This window comes from Zootoca vivipara, chromosome 5 (genome assembly GCF_965207765.1).
Source record: "Zootoca vivipara chromosome 5, rZooViv2.hap1.1, whole genome shotgun sequence".
Lineage (NCBI taxonomy): Eukaryota > Metazoa > Chordata > Lepidosauria > Squamata > Lacertidae > Zootoca > Zootoca vivipara.
In genome coordinates this window covers 36214371-36232302 of record NC_142588.1, presented here as the reverse complement: position 1 = coordinate 36232302, position 17932 = coordinate 36214371, and the positions used below count along the sequence as shown (strand labels likewise).

The 17932-nt window shown below is 43.6% G+C and overlaps 1 protein-coding gene across 6 annotated transcripts in view; it reads right to left on the bottom strand.

The window, feature by feature from the left end:
• Positions 1–14480, bottom strand: part of CFAP46 (cilia and flagella associated protein 46) — an 84030-nt gene extending 69550 nt beyond the window's left edge. For 4 of the 6 annotated variants that reach the window (XM_060274838.2, XM_060274839.2, XM_060274840.2 and 1 more), the window contains exons 1-8: positions 14341–14480; positions 9927–10007; positions 7786–7910; positions 7559–7690; positions 7079–7143; positions 5218–5382; positions 2973–3096; positions 474–568 (exon numbers count right to left, since the gene is read on the bottom strand). In XM_060274838.2, coding sequence (XP_060130821.2) covers positions 474–568; positions 2973–3096; positions 5218–5382; positions 7079–7143; positions 7559–7690; positions 7786–7910; positions 9927–9975 — 755 coding nt within the window. In that variant the 5' untranslated portion in view covers positions 9976–10007; positions 14341–14480. Of the gene's footprint in view, positions 1–473; positions 569–2972; positions 3097–5217; positions 5383–7078; positions 7144–7558; positions 7691–7785; positions 7911–9926; positions 10026–14340 lie in introns of all 6 variants that reach the window. The other 2 variants (XM_060274837.2, XM_060274836.2) reach the window with 2 other exon arrangements.
• Between the last annotated feature and the right edge of the window lie 3452 nt (positions 14481–17932).

The window sequence follows — 17932 nt, the reverse complement described above, 5'->3', positions numbered from 1 at the left end:
TTGCAGCCCACCTCTAGAATTTGGGTGGTATCCAATGCACTTGCTACATTAGCACAAAGATTTCCATTTGAGCAGCTGAACTCCCCACCTCCTCTCCCCAGATCTTTTCTGGAAGGTTGAGAGAAAATCTGTAAGAGATTTAGGGAGCAAGCAGGAAAAAGAGAGGGGGGCAAAATTCCACTGTGTGTCCAAAATTTCCTGTGCTGATGGAATGAGTGCACTGAATATTGCCCATATGGTTTAAACCAGAGCTTTCCAAACTGTGTGTTGCGACACATCAGTGTGTAGGTGCGTCGTGTGAAAACTCCCCACGCTCCTCCTGGGTCTGGAAAAGGGCTGGTTTAACCTCCAGTTTGCTAGTAAAACTGTGTCGTGAAAAGATGCATGTCTCAAAAGTATGCCACCATCATAAAAAGTTTGGAAAGCTCTGGTTTAAACAATTGAGATTCTCATCTACATTAACTGATACTTACAACTTGATTGTTTGGATTTTATAAATAATGTTCAGATTGGCAGAACTTTCCACTTCGTCTTCTATATCTAAAGCGTCCATTAGTTTGTAACGCACCTAGAAGCAATTACAAAAGTTATACCAGCATTTAAAGCAAGGAGTAAGTCAAGAAAGATTTAAATCCTTCACAACATTTTCCTGCATGTTTAAGTTTGCAAATGATGCCATTGTCTGACATCACCACAGCAGGATCCTTAGTCTCACCAAAGACCTGAGCAACCTCAGTGGTCATGGAAGAAGAGGAGAGAAACAGGAAGCAGATCGTAGGAATAAATGGACAAGCCTCAACAGAGGGTTGTAGAAAATGGATTCCCCAAGGACCAGTATTGGGACCTGTGCTTTTTCACTTCCTCACAAATGATTTAGAGTTCAGGGTTAACTGTGAGATAACAAAGTTTGATGAAGATACCAAACTGCTCAGGGTGCTTAAAACAAAAAGGCATGTGAAGAGCTTTGAAAGGATTTCTCCAAACTGGGAGAACGGGCAGTAGAATGGCAAATGCAGTGCAAGAAAGTGTAAAGTGATGCATGTTGGCCATGGGCTGTGGGGCTGATGCAGAAAAAGCTTCTTATGTTTGAACATTAAGTCCTATACATTTATAAAGGCTTCACTTAGCACACAAAGCTCCCTTCCAGCTGGGCTCCCAAAGTGTAGGATGCTTCTCTCCACTAAAATGAGCAAGATGAATGACCCCAATTCTGGAATGTGACACTAGCAACTAAATATTAAACAATGGGTGCAAATGTGAACTTACTGAATAATCTGCTATGCTACAGAGTTTTAATTCAATCTTTCTTCTGCTTATTTTGTCTATTCCAAATTGAAGCTTTATAGCAACAAACTTTCCAACTTCCCTTTCTCATGGACTGCAGGTGTACTGGAATGCTCACTTATTATGTGGTTATTACAGAAATGATTGGTGGCACTTCTGAGAGGTATAGCTCACGAGCCATTTTAAAATTGCTTTAGTAGTTTAAGACCACTGCTAGGTTGCTTTTCTCAAAGGTACCTTTGAGCAGTGTATAATGCAAAACCTGATTTAGTTTTATCTTATGGCTTTATTAATATTACATCAGTGGGAAATTCAGTACATTTTTCATTTCATGAAATGTTATGCAAAATCCATTCCCCATTACCCCAAGATTGATCATGTGGAAAGAAACAAAAAGATGAAAAGAAATGGAACAGAAGGGTGGGGAGAATCACTGATCTTATTAGGCATCAAACGCATACATATTTGATAATGCTCGGTGATCAGATTTAGCTAGTCATTTTTCCTAGGGTGTATGCAGGGCAGAACAAACAACTGCAACAGAATTCTACCAGGCTGGTTTACTTTTAGTTGCAGAATTGAACAAAGTTTTCTAGAAAGTTGGGTAACCTGAAATGGCCTTCAGTTAAAAAAATATGGAGGGGGGAAGCGACAGCATTCAACTCATTGTTTTAAACTAATCAAGTTTATCATTAAATGCCATTTTAAAGAAATTCTATCTTGCCTCGCAAGACAGTAGGCCAGGGGTGGAGAACCTGTCGGGGTCTGACTGAAGCCCTCAAACCCTCTCCAGCTGGCCCTCAAAACTCTCTTAGGCCGCACTCCTGACTAGCCTTGCTCTGTGTACTCTTTGCATGCTTTGCCTGCCTGAAATGTGTGTCTGAATTGTGATAACGCCTCTTGATTGCCTGGATAGAGATGGGTGTCTCTGTGTTACAAAAGTAACCTATGCTTCTGACTCAATAACCACCGTTAGCATGTGTGACGGGCAGCAGAGTCAGACCAGAGTCTGGTGATGCAGTTCCTCTGAAACTCCACCAGAGCGCCGGAGCCTCTCACCGATTGGCTACAGTGTCAGTATAGCCATGGGGGGTGGGGTGGGGTGGGGTGGAAATAGCACTTTTTTTTAGGGGGGAGAATAAAAAGAGAAGTGACAGAAACTGAGTTGGGCATTTCCCCATCTATACTGGAAACCTGAATATTTATCTACCTGAAGTGCACCAACTGATTAAAAGGAGCTGTGCCTATAGTGTTGTGTTTAAGCCCGAGACATCTTAAAGTTAGTCAAAGTAAACAAGTTAACTTCTACCTCAAAGAAATCATTTCCTGACCCACTTTGTTTCATAAACCTCTTTTGTCCAATAAACTTTTCTTGTTTGTTTGTTCGACTCTGGCCTGAGACTCTAATTCATTGTTTTCTCTCACACGTCCCCACTAGATAATCCGTGGTAAATTGTAGAAATTTGTGCAATGGGTGTACCATGAGGTGGGTGCACTATATTTAATAGGGAGCAGTTAGTGGGAGTGGACTCACCACCTTATTAACTGGTGGTATTAAGTGGTGGGTCCACTACAACATGTGGTCCCCAGAAGTTTCCCCAAAGGTAATGAACCCTTGGACTGAAAAAACGTTCCCCACTGCTACAATAGGAAACCATATGATTCCTTTGTTGATTAACAGAAGTTACCATTATTGAAAATATTTGTTTATATCTCCCTGGAACATGTTCTTTAATGAACGCTGCTGCAGTTGATGAAAATTCTATAGCTTCGTGCATTCTGGAAGCATCCAGGTAACACTCAAGCAACTCTCTGCAACACAAACAAAATAATGTTTATTGTAAACACAATTGTGCAAGTCTGAGCAAGAAAGCTAACAAGCAGCCTTGATGCACTCCTCCTGTCATCGCAAATTCCCTCAATACTCCAATTTGCTTGCTGATTCTGAAATTATTCCAGCAGAATATTACATTAACAATTTATTGTAAATTAAACCCTTTGTTTAATCAATGTTGACAGTAAGGGTGAAAGTCCAATGAATGCAGACAGACTTAAGTTTAGAAACCTGAGCCAGCATTTGATTGGCTGGAACTTTTTAGCCAGTTCCATTTCTTTTCTCTTTTATTTCCCTCCAGAGGAAATGTTTTGAGCCTATGAAGAGCCATTACAATCATCTCAGAAATACCATCAGTTTTCTTTCCCTTCCATCAGTCAACACCATGTCCTCCAGTAGTTTCATTTGAAAGAGACAGTAATCTGATTGGCAATAAAAGACCAACAAGTCTCATCCGTTTAGTTCAATGAAAACTGACAAGGACAAAGGCTCCAGTGTGCAGTTGGCATCTCTGCCAAGGCAAAGCATATGTGTGTCAAGAGAAAAAGGAAGCGATGCTACAATCTAGGCATATGGAAGGAAGGAAAAGAAGCCAGAAATCAATATGAAGTTTGCAAATACACAATGAACCATGATCTCCTGCAATATGATGGACTGCTAGGATTTCCCTAAATTAAAGTAGGAAAGACCATTCTGTAATTTTCCCCAAGACTGGCTACTTCTGGATCAGCAAAAAGCAAGGGGGGGGGGGACTTTAGCTGCTTGTGATCCTTAGGCGCACAAAATGAAAATGCATTAAAGCATGATCAATATACTTATTTGTTATTTATTTTGTTATTTATTACATTTGTATTTCGCAAACACCCCAATGCTACAACAATACAATTAAAACATCTAAAATACTGCGTTATGCCAATGGTGGGTGGCGTTGAGGAACGGCGGCATCCTGCCAGTCCCCCAGTCTCTCCAGTTGGGACTCCAACTGATGGGAAACATTACTGGAGTGTTTGAATCGGGTCTGGCTGCAAATTAGTCAACAGCGGCTAGGTCAAGGGGCAGGCATTCCTGGGAGTGGGCCTGATTGATCCATTGAGGACTTCACTCAGGTCCACTCCCAGAGTATCTAAAGAGTGCCGGTCCTCATACCTGGCACTTTGAATCTCCCTCCCACCCTTGCTAGAGTTAGGCTGGTTCCTGCCCATCATGGAGATAGTGTTCGTTTTCTGACTTTACTATGGGTTACGATTGTTGGCTGCATTTGATGCTCAGGAGGGATTTGTTCTTTGGGTCAATTGGCTGACCTGGGATTTTTGCCTACCTTATCGTAACAACATTAGTGGGTAAGGCATTGGGTAAAAGTCATGGTTGGAGGTTAGGTTGTAAGGCTTTGCCTGCCCTCCAAGGGAATGGGGTCCTGGTGGAGGTGCTGCTCTCTGGACATCTAGACGGGGGCTAGGGCCATAGCTCTCCTCAAAGGTGATTTTTGTGGGGAGTCCCAATTTGATGTATGTCATAGGAGTCCCTGGAAGAATCAACCAGCAGGCGGGCAGGTTGAAATGGTTATACCCAAAGCCTAAGCCTAAGCCATGTACATCTTTAACCAAAAAAGTTGTGGCCTAATTTGAACCAAATAATGTTGTCATGAGTGGTCATTTAATGGATGGGGGGGGCAGTGGGTTATGGCGTCTGGGCATGTGAGCAACGAAAAGCAAACTTCCAAAACCAACCAGCTACTCTCGCAGCTAAGAATCCCAGAGTTTCCAAGAACAATATCTTTCAGCCATCAATCATCTGGGTAAAAATGAATGTTTTTAAATTCCCATGCTGTGGGGATACCCTTCCAGCATAAATTTAGCCAGAATACTTGCTACTAATTTTCAAGAGTCACTTGAAGACCATTTGATGCTAGCAGGCCTATTCAGTTGTTTAAATTTCCTTTAGATGAGCTACTTATTTCTACAATTGTTTTGTATTGCTTTAATGGCATTTTATGTTCTTACTGTATCTGCACACGTTGCTATATACCAGCTTGGTATTATATACAAATGAGAGGTTTAGAAGCATTTTATACAGAAAGAAAGAAATAAACTTCAACTTACATCATCAGTTCTGCAGTCCAGTCCTTGTCTTGCTCAGTGGGATGTTTCAGCGCAGGCACAATCTGATAGAGGCTTGGAATAAGATAGTGGCGGAACCCAGGCTTAAGAAATGGCCTTACAATCCTCCAGTACATAACCGAAGCATTATGTATCAAAAAATAGTACCTGGAATAAAATAGAGTACACATCAGTAGGAGTTAGAAGCACTAGACATTCTATGTTTGACTCAATACCAGACATACTGGTATTATGGTGCTGGAGGAGACTCTTGAGAGTCCCATGGACTGCAAGAAGATCAAACCTATCCATTATGAAGGAAATCAGCCCTGAGTGCTCACTGGAAGGACAGATCCTGAAGCTGAAGCTCCAATACTTTGGCCACCTCATGAGAAGAGAAGACTCCCTGGAAAAGACCCTGATGTTGGGAAAGATTGAGGGCACAAGGATAAGGGGACGACAGAGGACGAGTTGGTTGGACAGTGTTCTCGAAGCCACCAACATGAGTCTGACTAAACTGCGGGAGGCAGTGGAAGACAGGAGTGCCTGGCGTGCTCTTGTCCATGGGGTCATGAAGAGTCGGACACGACTAAACGACTAAACAACAACAACAACACATTATGATTTTGTGCAGGGATGAAACGGGCTCAGGGCTTCTTTGCCCCACCAAGATTTTGTTGTCAACTTCACTGCATCGTCTATTTAATGGGTGGCCAACCTGAGGCAAGTGGCCTATGCAAGGTGGTCTGCGTGGCAGACCTGAAAGGAATATAAGGCTGGGCGGCTTCCAGCAAACTATTAAAATAAAATAATTCATAAAATATTAAAAGCTTCCGTAAACATGGCTGCCTTCAGATGTCTTCTAAAAGTTGGATAGTTGTTTATTTCTTTGACATCTGGTGGGAGGGCATTCCACAGGGAAGGCACCACTACTGAGAAGGCCGCTCTGCCTGGTTTCCTGTAACCTCAGATCTCGCACTGAGGGAACCACCAGAAGGCCCTCAAAGCTGGAACTCAGCGTCCGGATTGAATGATGGGGATGGAGACGCTCCTTCAGGTATACTGGACCAAGGCCGTTTAGGGCTTTAAAGGTCATCACCAACACTTTGAATTGTGCTTGGAAACGTACTGGGAGCCAATGTAGGTATTTCAGGACTGGTGTTATGTGGTCTCAGCAGCCACTCCCAGTCACCAGTCTAGCTGTCACATTCTGGATTAGTTGTAGTTTCCGGGTCACCTTCAAAGGTAGCCCCACCTTGATTTACAATGTTTACTCTCTAGGTCAGGCATCCCCAAACTTCGGCCCTCCAGATGTTTTGGACTACAATTCCCATCATCGCTGACCACTGGTCCTCTTAGCTAGGGATCATGGGAGTTGTAGGCCAAAACATCTGGAGGGCCGCAGTTTGGGGATCCCTTCTCTAGGTATTAAATGCTGCCGGTGGCTGTCATGAGGCTTTATTTTCACATAAGCTTCTAATTTCTGCAATTTTCAAGTGACTGAAATCCTCCTTGCTACTCATTTGTATCCTATAGTCATTGACTATTATGTTTAATATAAAAGTAAGGACTAGGAAATGTATCTTAATTTGGGAGGATGGAGCCCATTTGATCGAATACAGACATGATCTTCATTGTTTTGCTGCAACACATCAGCTCTGAACTAAAACAGCAAATATATTGATCACTGTTTTGGGTGCATTTTTAAAAACTGTGATACAATGATTCAATGCAATCTTCCGCACTGTGATATACTGTACTGTAATTGTTCTAGTCTAGAACCATAGTTCAGAAATATTGCATGATGGAAACAGACAAACCGACAAAGAGTGCCCCAAATGGAAACCAAATATAGAGGACTTACCTTGCGTTACCTAATGCAAAGTCTACTACTTTCAGCAAATGTACAGTGAATCTGTCAAATTGTTCCTAAAACAAAACAAAATATTTTTTATATATATATAAAAAACTGGGAATGACTCAAAGCTTTTATTACTGACTTAGTATGACTTGTAACTTCTATACACTCTATTTTTTTAAATTTTAAAAACCCCAACATATATGTTGTGCATATTAGCTCTTGAGCCAGCTCCAACTCCCTCCCCTCCTCTCTGCTTCAGTACCCCCCCCACCTATGTCCTATCCAACAACATCGTTTTCTGTATCCTTCAGAAAGACTTTTCATGGGTGTAGGGGGGGATGGAAAATAACTGGTTCCATAGCTTTATCTTTTCTTAGAAGGCAAGTCATACTGTTTACTATATAACATGGAATTTTGCCTTCACCTGATCATTACCAAAGGACAGCCTTAAAATCAACACCCAAACTCACAGTACATGCTCACCAAATTATCAGTAGACACAGGGGTATATAATTGGCTCTTGCACAAATATGCTCTACCCAAAAACTGGTTAATTGGAGGTTTTCCTTTAAAATACATTCGTAGACAGTCATTGCTCATGTCCGGAAAACCCATCTAAAATTAAACAGATTTCAGTTTTAAATTAAGATGAACAAACACCTCACAAAGTAAAAAGGGGCGTATTGTTACAAAAAGGGGCGTATTGTTACCTTATAAGCCTGTTCTGCACACATGACATACAAGTCAAAAGAGAAACTCTCCAAGGCGTCAAGGGCTGATTTCCCATCATTAGCTGATTTGATCAATTTGTAAGCACTCTTCAGTGCTTCAACATCTTGAAAATAAAATTTAAATTAGGCAGAAAATAATGTAACCATTTTGAACAAATACCTGTTTTTATTTTCATAATGTAAACAATCAAACATTGCCAGGCAAAATGCAATCCTATACTCCTCAGTCTCATTAAGTCCAATGGGACTTACTCCCAAGTAAGTGTGTATAGGATTGCATCCTAACACAGTAAACTGTTTTGGACTATCAATATGTATCAGGGCAAATTTGCATGATCATTAACAAAGTTTTTTTTTTATCTTGCAATTATCATGAATTATTTATTTATTATTATTATTATTATTATTATTATTATTTTAATTTATTTTTATTAAAGGTTTTCTTGGTTTACAAAGATAAGTGCAATGTCTCTCTTAGCATTTTTTTACAAATCAGTTTCATTTGTTGAGACAATGGTGAGGAGAGGGGAAGGAAAGTAGATGGGGGGAAGGTGGGGTGGGGTGACAATGTTTCTATTATGCTTAATAAGTGTGTGTTGGGGGGGTTATCAGCGACGCTTGTGTAGGTTCTCTGTTGTTCACTTGTTTTCCTTTGATGGTGAAAGATGTTGGGGTTGGCCTAGGATATGGTTGTTCCTTTGTGGTTAGCTGTGGTGGTCTTTGTTTTGTGTGTGAGTGGGGTGGGTGAGTGTTTTGGGTCAGGTTAACCATATTGATTCGTTTGCTGTTGGGGGATCTTTGTCATTGTCATGTTGGGCTGTGTATGTGATAAAGGGGGACCATACTGGGGTGAAGCCGTCTTCTTCTATTTGTCCCCATGTCAGTTTCAACTTATTGGTTAATTTTTCTAGTAGGGCTGTTTCCCATACTATTTGGTACCATTGGTCCATGTTTACTCCTGATAGGTCTTTCCAGTGTCTGGTTATGGTGCTTCTGGTTAACAAGGATTTGTTTTGATCTGATGTTTTCTATTTGGTCAGTTCCAGCAAAATATAAATGTGATAAAGCAGTTTCCTGAGCAGTTCTCCACAAGCCTTGACTTGAACCAGTGCTATTTTTCTAGAAAATTAGATGCTGGAACTCATCATAAACCCTTGTTCTCTTATAATGGCAATGGCAGCCACCTGAGATGTGCCGGAACTGAGTTCTGGCTGGGGAAAAAAAGCCCATATGATTTGCATGCAATAAGTCCCAGTTCCAACTCCTCACATCTCCTATTAAAATATTTCCGAAAGCAGCTCTGTGAAAGATCCTTGCCTGAGACAGTTACTGCCAGTCGGAGTAGACAATGCTGGCTGGAAGGATCAATTGCCTGTTGCAGCATAAGATGCAGCTGCACAGATCAGCTGTGACTTTCAATGCACCATCTATTGTGATGTTGCCAATCGTCTAAGGTGTGGCAAATCATTCAGACCACACCACATGCAAGCCACCAGAAAACACGAGCCAAAACAAAATAAGAAATATTTTTGATTGTGGAAACTGGGGGTCAGTTCCCTACAAGGAGCAACTGTAACATACCACCCTTAAGACTTGCTATTTCTATGCTGCCAGTGGGGGTATACCATAGCTCAGCATGCCTGAAATTGGTTTCAGCATACTACGATATCAGGATATTCTGAAATATGTATGCACCCTTTATGTAAGATAAATAGACATAAGGCTATATAGGGTAAAGCACAGTTAGAATAATGGAATCATAGAATCATAGAGTTGGAAGGGAACCGAGGGTCATCTAGTCCAACCCCCTGCAATGTAGGAATCCTGCCCACAGCTGTCCCTAGGTGGGCTCAAGCTATCAACTTTCTGGTTAACATCGCTCTCTCTCCCCCCACACCCCCCGTGGCTTTTTATCTAAACAGAAAGAATTGTATTATACATGGGATTTTATTACACAATGATAGCAGCAATCCTATGCACATTTACCTAGGAATGCCCCAATCTGTATCTAGGAGTATCTGTATCTATGGGGAGAATACCTAGTCTATTTGAGTATGTGGAAAAGGAAGAGTCAACATTATACATCTTTTAAAAAGAGAAAGACGGTTAGTAACATTTACCTTGATGTCTCTCAGCATCTGACAGGTGCTGCCTGATTGCTATCTCCATACCTTCTTAGTTGTAACTTTGCCCTAAATCTGCTGGCAGGAAAGTAATAACTTGCAAATTAAACAAAACAATATTAAATATAAACAAGTTTTTAAAATGCTGAAAGCAGCAAAAATCCTACATACACTTATATGGAAGTAAATCGCATTATAGTGCAATGCTATACATGCTTACCCAAAAGTAAGTCCTACTTAGTGCAATGGGTCTTACTCCCAAGTGAGTGGTTTTTGGATTGCAGCCTTTGTGGTTTACATGAGACCAGGCCACAAGGTTGCACATTCACAGTTATTCAAGAGGAAGCCCCACTAATGGGACACGGGTGATGCTGTGGTCTAAACCACTGAGCCTCTTGGGCTTGCCGATCAGAAGGTCGGCGGTTTGAATCCCCGTGACGGGGTGAGCTCCCGTTGCTTGGTCCCAGCTCCTGCCAACCTAACAGTTCGAAAGCACACATGCAAGTAGATAAATAGGTACTGCTCTGGCGGGACGGTAAACAGCGTTTCCGTGCTCTGGTTTCGGTGTTCCGTTTTGCCAGAAGTGGCTTAGTCATGCTAGCCACATGACCCAGAAAAACTGTATGCTGACAAACACCGGCTCCCTTGGCCTGTAAAGCGAGATAAGCGCTGCAACACCAGAGTCGTCTGTGACTGGACTTAACTGTCTTGGGTCCTTTACCTTTACCTTTTTAAGCCCACTGATAGATGCAAAGGGCTAGGTCTGCTTTGAAAGCTTGCAAAAACGGAACTGCCATGGTAATGAAGACATTTGCAAGCTTCCTAAACTCAAAGCTGTTTACATTGTTGGTGTCATTTTTTCATTAAAAAAGCACAACTGCAACCATTCATAATTCAAAAAAAGCAACTTAGCAATTAAAAAACAAACAAAAAGCTACTACACCCCTTGCCCATCCTCATCATCTCAAATGCAAACACCACGTGATGTAGGTGAATTTTGCAAAGCCTCCAGAATGCCGTCAACAAAGACACCCTGTTCCACTCATTCATTTGTTCATTTCATTTTTAATAGAGACAGAAAAGAAAAAAACACATCCCACATCCCCTTCCCTCCCCATCCCAGCTGTACAACTTTCATATCAATCTCAACATACAACTAAATACCTGGTGGCTCCCCTTCCACCCTTTACCTGGTTTCTTTATTTTATTTTTCTATTAAATTTTTACTCTTCAGATTTCTTCCTCTGTTAAATTCTATTCACTTCTATTCTGCCAGATTGACTCAAGATCTGCTTGGTTCTTTACCTTGTTTATACTGGTTCTTAAAAACACTCGATAGACACTTTCCAATCCTCCTTATATGCTTTATCCTCCTTTTCTCTTAACCTATCCGTTATACCTGCCAATCCAGCATATGTATTCAAACATTTTTAGGCACTGTTCCTTTGAGGAGAATGCACATATTCCATAACCATTCTGGGTCTTGTCTGTTTTTCTACGACTTTTTTTTTTACACAGTTCTGAACACCAAGCAGGTGTGTGTGTGGACACACACACAAAAATTATAGATATAGATATATAGTTAGATATATAGATAGAGATGTATAGATAGACAGAATGATCTCGATACGAATCCAAGGCAGACCTTTTAACATCACAGTAATCCAAGTTTATGCACCAACTACCGGTGCTGAAGAAAGTGAAATTGACCAATTCTATGAAAACCTACAATACCTTCTAGAAATGACACCAAAGAAGGATGTTCTTCTCATTACAGGGGATTGGAATGCTAAAGTAGGGAATCAAGAGATAAAAGGAATAACTGGCAAGTTTGGCCTTGGAGTTCAAAATGAAGCAGGGCAAAGGCTAATAGAGTTCTGTCAAGAGAACAAGCTGGTCACCACAAACACTCTCTTCCAACAACACAAGAGACGACTCTACACATGGATATCACCAAATGGGCAGCATCGAAATCAGATTGATTATATTCTCTGCAGCCAAAGATGGAGAAGCTCTATACAGTCAGCAAAAACAAGACCTGGAGCTGACTGTAACTCAGATCATCAGCTTCTTATAGCAAAATTCCAGCTTAAACTGAAGAAAGTAGGAAAAACCACTGGGCCAGTAAGATACAATCTGAATCAAATCCCTTATGAATACACAGTGGAAGTGAGGAACAGGTTTAAGGATTTAGATTTGGTGGACAGAGTGCCTGAAGAACTATGGATGGAGGCTCGTAACATTATACAGGAGGCAGCAACGAAAACCATCCCAAGGAAAAGGAAATGCAAGAAAGCAAAATGGCTGTCCAATGAGGCCTTACAAATAGTGGAGGAGAGGAGGCAAGCAAAATGCAAGGGAGATAGGGAAAGATACAGGAAACTGAATGCAGATTTCCAAAAAGCAGCAAGGAGAGACAAGAGGGTCTTCTTAAATGAGCAATGCAAAGAAATAGAGGAAAACAATAGAATGGGGAAAACCAGAGATCTGTTCAAGAAAATTGGAGATATGAAAGGAACATTTCGTACAAAGATTACCATAATCAAGGACAAAAGTGGTAAGGACCTAACAGAAGCAGAAGACATCAAGAAGAGGTGGCAAGAATACACAGAGGAATTATACCAGAAAGATATGGAGGTCTCGTACACCCCAGGTAGTGTGGTTGCTGACCTTGAGCCAGACATCTTGGAGAGTGAAGTCAAATGGGCCTTAGAAAGCACTGCTAATAACAAGGCCAGTGGAAGTGATGATATTCCAGCTGAACTATTTAAAATTTTAAAAGATGATGCTGTTAAGGTGCTACACCCAATATGCCAGCAAGTTTGGAAAACTCAGCAATGGCCAGAGGATTGGAGAAGATCAGTCTACATCCCAATTCCAAAGAAGGGGAGTGCCAAAGAATGCTCCAACTACCGCACAATTGCGCTCATTTCACACGCTAGCAAGGTTATGCTCAAAATTCTACAAGGCAGGCTTAGGCAGTATGTGGACCGAGAACTCCCAGAAGTGCAAGCTGGATTTCGAAAGGGCAGAGGAACCAGAGACCAAATAGCAAACATGCGCTGGATTATGGAGAAAGCTAGAGAGTTCCAGAAAAACGTCTACTTCTGCTTCATTGACTATGCAAAAGCCTTTGACTGTGTCGACCACAGCAAACTATGGCAAGTTCTTAAAGAAATAGGAGTGCCTGATCACCTCATCTGTCTCCTGAGAAATCTCTATGTGGGACAAGAAGCTACAGTTAGAACTGGATATGGAACAACTGATTGGTTCAAAATTGGGAAAGGAGTACGACAAGGTTGTATATTGTCTCCCTGCTTATTTAACTTATATGCAGAATTCATCATGCGAAAGGCTGGACTAGATGAATCCCAAGCCGGAATTAAGATTGCCGGAAGAAATATCAACAACCTCAGATATGCAGATGACACAACCTTGATGGCAGAAAGCGAGGAGGAATTAAAGAACCTTTTAATGAGGGTGAAAGAGGAGAGCGCAAAATATGGCCTGAAGCTCAACATCAAAAAAACCAAGATCATGGCCACCGGTCCCATCACCTCCTGGCAAATAGAAGGGGAAGAAATGGAGGCAGTGAGAGATTTTACTTTCTTGGGCTCCTTGATCACTGCAGATGGTGACAGCAGTCACGAAATTAAAAGACGCCTGCTTCTTGGGAGAAAAGCAATGACAAACCTAGACAGCATCTTAAAAAGCAGAGACATCACCTTGCCGACAAAGGTCCGTATAGTTAAAGCTATGGTTTTCCCAGTAGTGATGTATGGAAGTGAGAGCTGGACCATAAAGAAGGCTGATCGCCGAAGAATTGATGCTTTTGAATTATGGTGCTGGAGGAGACTCTTGAGAGTCCCATGGACTGCTAGAAGATCAAACCTATCCATTCTTAAGGAAATCAGCCCTGAGTGCTCCCTGGAAGGACAGATCGTGAAGCTGAGGCTCCAATACTTTGGCCACCTCATGAGAAGAGAAGAATCCTTGGAAAAGACCCTGATGTTGGGAAAGATGGAGGGCACTAGGAGAAGGGAACGACAGAGGACAAGATGGTTGGACAGTGTTCTCGAAGCTACGAACATGAGTTTGACCAAACTGGGGGAGGCAGTGCAAGACAGGAGTGCCTGGCGTGCTCTGGTCCATGGGGTCACGAAGAGTCGGACACGACTAAACGACTAAACAACAACAACATATAGATAGAGATATAGATACACACACACACACACATATATATATACACATATTGCAATATATAATACATGTATGTGTGTGTGTGTGTGTGTGTGTGTGTGTGTGTGTGTATACAGTATGTGTGTGTGTGTGTGTGTGTATACAAATGCTATACACACATAAACTTATATATATATATGGACGATTCGTTCCCCCCGGTTTCACTACCAACCTGGTTTCCTTCCTGGCCCCCTGCCTGCTAACATGCTATTGCCCCTCTGGAATCCCAGGAGCAACTTCAAGCCCGCCGCTCTTCCGCGTCCCTCGGTCTCCTAGCAACGCGCCACCGGCAACCGAGTCGCGCGCAGCCTCTTTCTCACGCCCGCCCACCGCCCTACGGGTCCCTGCGCAAGTCACAATTCCCTCGCAAGCGCAACGTTTTCCCCGCCGTGGCCCGCGACGCTAGTAGGCAGAGCCGTGCGTCTTCTGTTGTCTGAATGGGAAGCTGCCGCGTTCTCATAGAATAAACCAGAGCTGGAAGCGGGGGAAGAGGAGCAGGAAGGAGGAAGAAAACAAAACAAAAATAACGGGGAGTCCCCGCACTTCCCAAATTAAGCTTATTTCGTGTGAAACGCTCTTGAGTTTGTTGTAGCGCTGCCTGTGCAAATTCGAATTTGTGTGTGATGTGTCCATATTGCAGGTTGGAGGATCGCACGGATGCGGGTGGTGGGAGTCGGACTGGTGTCACAGTCCCTGCGTAATCTGCTGCTGCACCTTTATTTATTCATCCAGTGTTGCCCCTTTATTATGTAATCCAGTGTTGCTCGGGGTCAGGCAAAGGCTGAGAGAAAGAAGCAAAGAACAAACTAGGAAGGTGGTCCAGTGCTAGCACTGTGTTATAGGCTAGAGCAGGGGTGTCAAACTCAAATTCATCGGGGGCCGCATCAGCAGTTTGGTCACCCTCAAAGGGCCGGTTGTATCTGTAGGACTATGTGTCCACTCTTTATTATCATAAATTATTGTCACTGCATTCAATTATTACTGTTTTTTTGTAATAATGTAAGTAATAACTAGCTCTGAAAGCAGAAACATAGTCAGAATAATGGCAAGTAGATATTCAAATGTACAATTATTGTACAATTTATTGAAAAATGATTTTTGGTAACTGCACTGGGTGGTGGAGGCTCGCTAGGGTTTCATGCAGGAGCTTTGCAGAGCTATTGGTACCTGGAGATGCTGGGGTCCTTCTGCATGCAGGACAGATGTTCTGCCAGTAAGCCACCACCCTTCACCAAAGGGACTGGCTGAGGTTGACTCACTGGAGCTGCTCTCCTGGTTCCAGGGTTTAAGGGCCAGAAGTATAAAGCAGCATCCTATGTTTCTGAGGAGAGGGAGAGGGAGGGGAGGGAAGGGGAGAGGAGGGGAGGGAGGGAGGAAGGAAGAAAAGAGGGAGTGGGAGGGAAAGAGGAAGGAAGGAAAGAGGGGAGAGAAAGAAGAGTAGGAAAAGGAAGGGAATAAAGAAGGAAAGAAAAAGAAAGAGGGAGAAAAGACGGAAAGGGAGAAAGAAGGAAGGAAGTAGAGAGGGAAAGAAAGAATAAGAATGAGGGAGAGGAAGAAAGATGGGAAGGACGGAAGGAAGGAAGGAAGGAAGGAGGGAGGGAGCAGGAGGGAGAGAGGAAGGAAAGAGGGGAGAGAAAGAAGAGTAGGAAAGAAGGAAGGGAATAAAGAAGGAAAGAAAAAAAGAAGGAAAGAAAAAGAAAGACGGAGAGAAGACAGAGATAAAGAAGGAAGGAAGGAGAGGGAAAGAAAGAATAAGAACGAGAGAGAGGAAGAAAGAAAGGGAAGGGGGGGGTCGCCGCCTTGATTCAGCGGCAGAAAAGAGCGCGAAGGGACCCAGGGGCAAAAAGTATTTCCCATGCAGCATGAGGCAGCGGGTGTCCGTCTTAGCAGACGTGCGTAAAGCCTCAGAGTTGCACGTCCATGAGGCTGAGCCGCTGCTGAGCTCACGTTCATGAGGCTGAGCCGCAGCAGGAGGAGGAGGAGGTGAGGCAAGAGGAGGAGGAGGCGGTTTGTCGGTCGGTGCCCGGCAGCACCATACGGAGTGCCGAGCCTCTGGGACGCAGCAGTGCTCTGTAGCACTTTGAATCCTCCTCCTCCTCCATGCGGCGCTGCTGGGTGCTTTGTCTGTGCTTCAGCAGCAGCAGCAGCAGCCGTTTCCAGGCGCCGAGCCGTGGCAGGAGGAGGAGGATTCAAAGTGCTACAGAGCACTGCTGCGTCGCAGAGGCTCGGGACTCTCCGTGCGGCGCTGCTGGGCGCTGACCTGGCAAGCTGCCTCTTCCTTCTCCTGCTGTGGCTTGGGGCGCTCCACGCAGCGCTGCTCCGGCCGCCTTTCTACCCCCCCAGGCCCCAGCTGTTTGTCGGCGCTTTGTCAGTGTGGCACTTCAGCAGCAAGGTCCTGCTGCTGGGTCCCGCTGGCTGGGGCGCTCGGCGGGCCACATGACAAGGTCTGGCGGGCCGGATTTGGCCCCCGGGCCTTGAGTTTGACACCCGTGGGCTAGAGGGTAGCTTGCGATTTCCAGCCCGTAAACGCTGCTCAGGTTTCGGTCTGCTTAACTTGCGACCTCGGAATCCTGTCCAGCCCAATCCAGAAGTCTTGAGGTCCCCTTGAGCGGCGGGCAACTGGCATTCAAGGACATACTGCCATCGCGGCCAGTAGTCGTTGACAGCTTTATTCTTCATGAATTTGTCTAAATCCTCATTTAAAGGCTATCCCAAGTTAATGGTCATCGCTACCTCTTGTGAGAGCGAGTTGTACAGTTTAGCTGTGCCCTGCGAGAAGAAGGGAAGAAGATTCATCTCCCCTGAGTCTTCCAACATTCAACTTCATTGGATGGTCCCAATTTCTCCTATTTTAAGAGAGGGAGAAAAACTTTCCTCTGTCCACTTTCTCCGCTCCATGCATCCTTTATGCAAATAACTCTACTGTATCATATCTCCTCTCATTTGCCTCTTTTCTAAACTAAAAAGCCCCATATATTTTAGGCTTTTCTCATTGGGGGGCGTTGCTCCATCCCTTTTATTGTTTTGGTTATCCTTTTCTCAACCATTTCCAGCTTCTTTATTTTTTATTTTATGAAAATAAAAAGTGCATACAAAATACAGAACTCCAAATAATAACAAGATAGGTACCATGCAAGTATTTTTTGGAGAGGGAGTTGCACAACCAGAATGGCGCTTCCCCCAAAAAAGCTCTTTCTTCCATAAGCTGCCAGAGAAGGCAATTGGGACAATTATATTCTTATGGCTAAAGGAATGACATTTCCTTTTGTTAGGTAGGTGGCTGGTTAATAACTGGAAGACGTAGCAATTCTATCTGTTTGAAATGCTGGTATATTTGAAAATATTGCAGATGTTACAAAAAAAACCCCTCAATCTCTAGTGCCAGGGGCGTAGCCAGGATCAAAACTAGGGGGGGGCAAGCCATAGTCGTTCAGGGGCGGGGCCACAAAGTGGGAATGTGGGCGGGGCTACAGGGCCAGCTGGCCTGACGACATCGTGGTGGCGGCGGCGGCAGCGGCCACCTTGTGCTTCTGGGGCTGGCAGCGGTGGCGGCTACCCTGCTTGGCTGGAGAGCACGGGAGGATCGGGCAGGTGAGAGGGGGTGACAGGGTGGGCAAGGGCAAGGCAAGGCACGGCCGCAGTCACGACGGCTCCGAGGCGTTGCTGCATATCAGCATAATATTTCAACCATGTTGTGGGTTCAAGCCCCACCTTAGGAAAAAATTCCTGCATTGCAGGGGGTTGGACTAGATGACCCTTGTGGT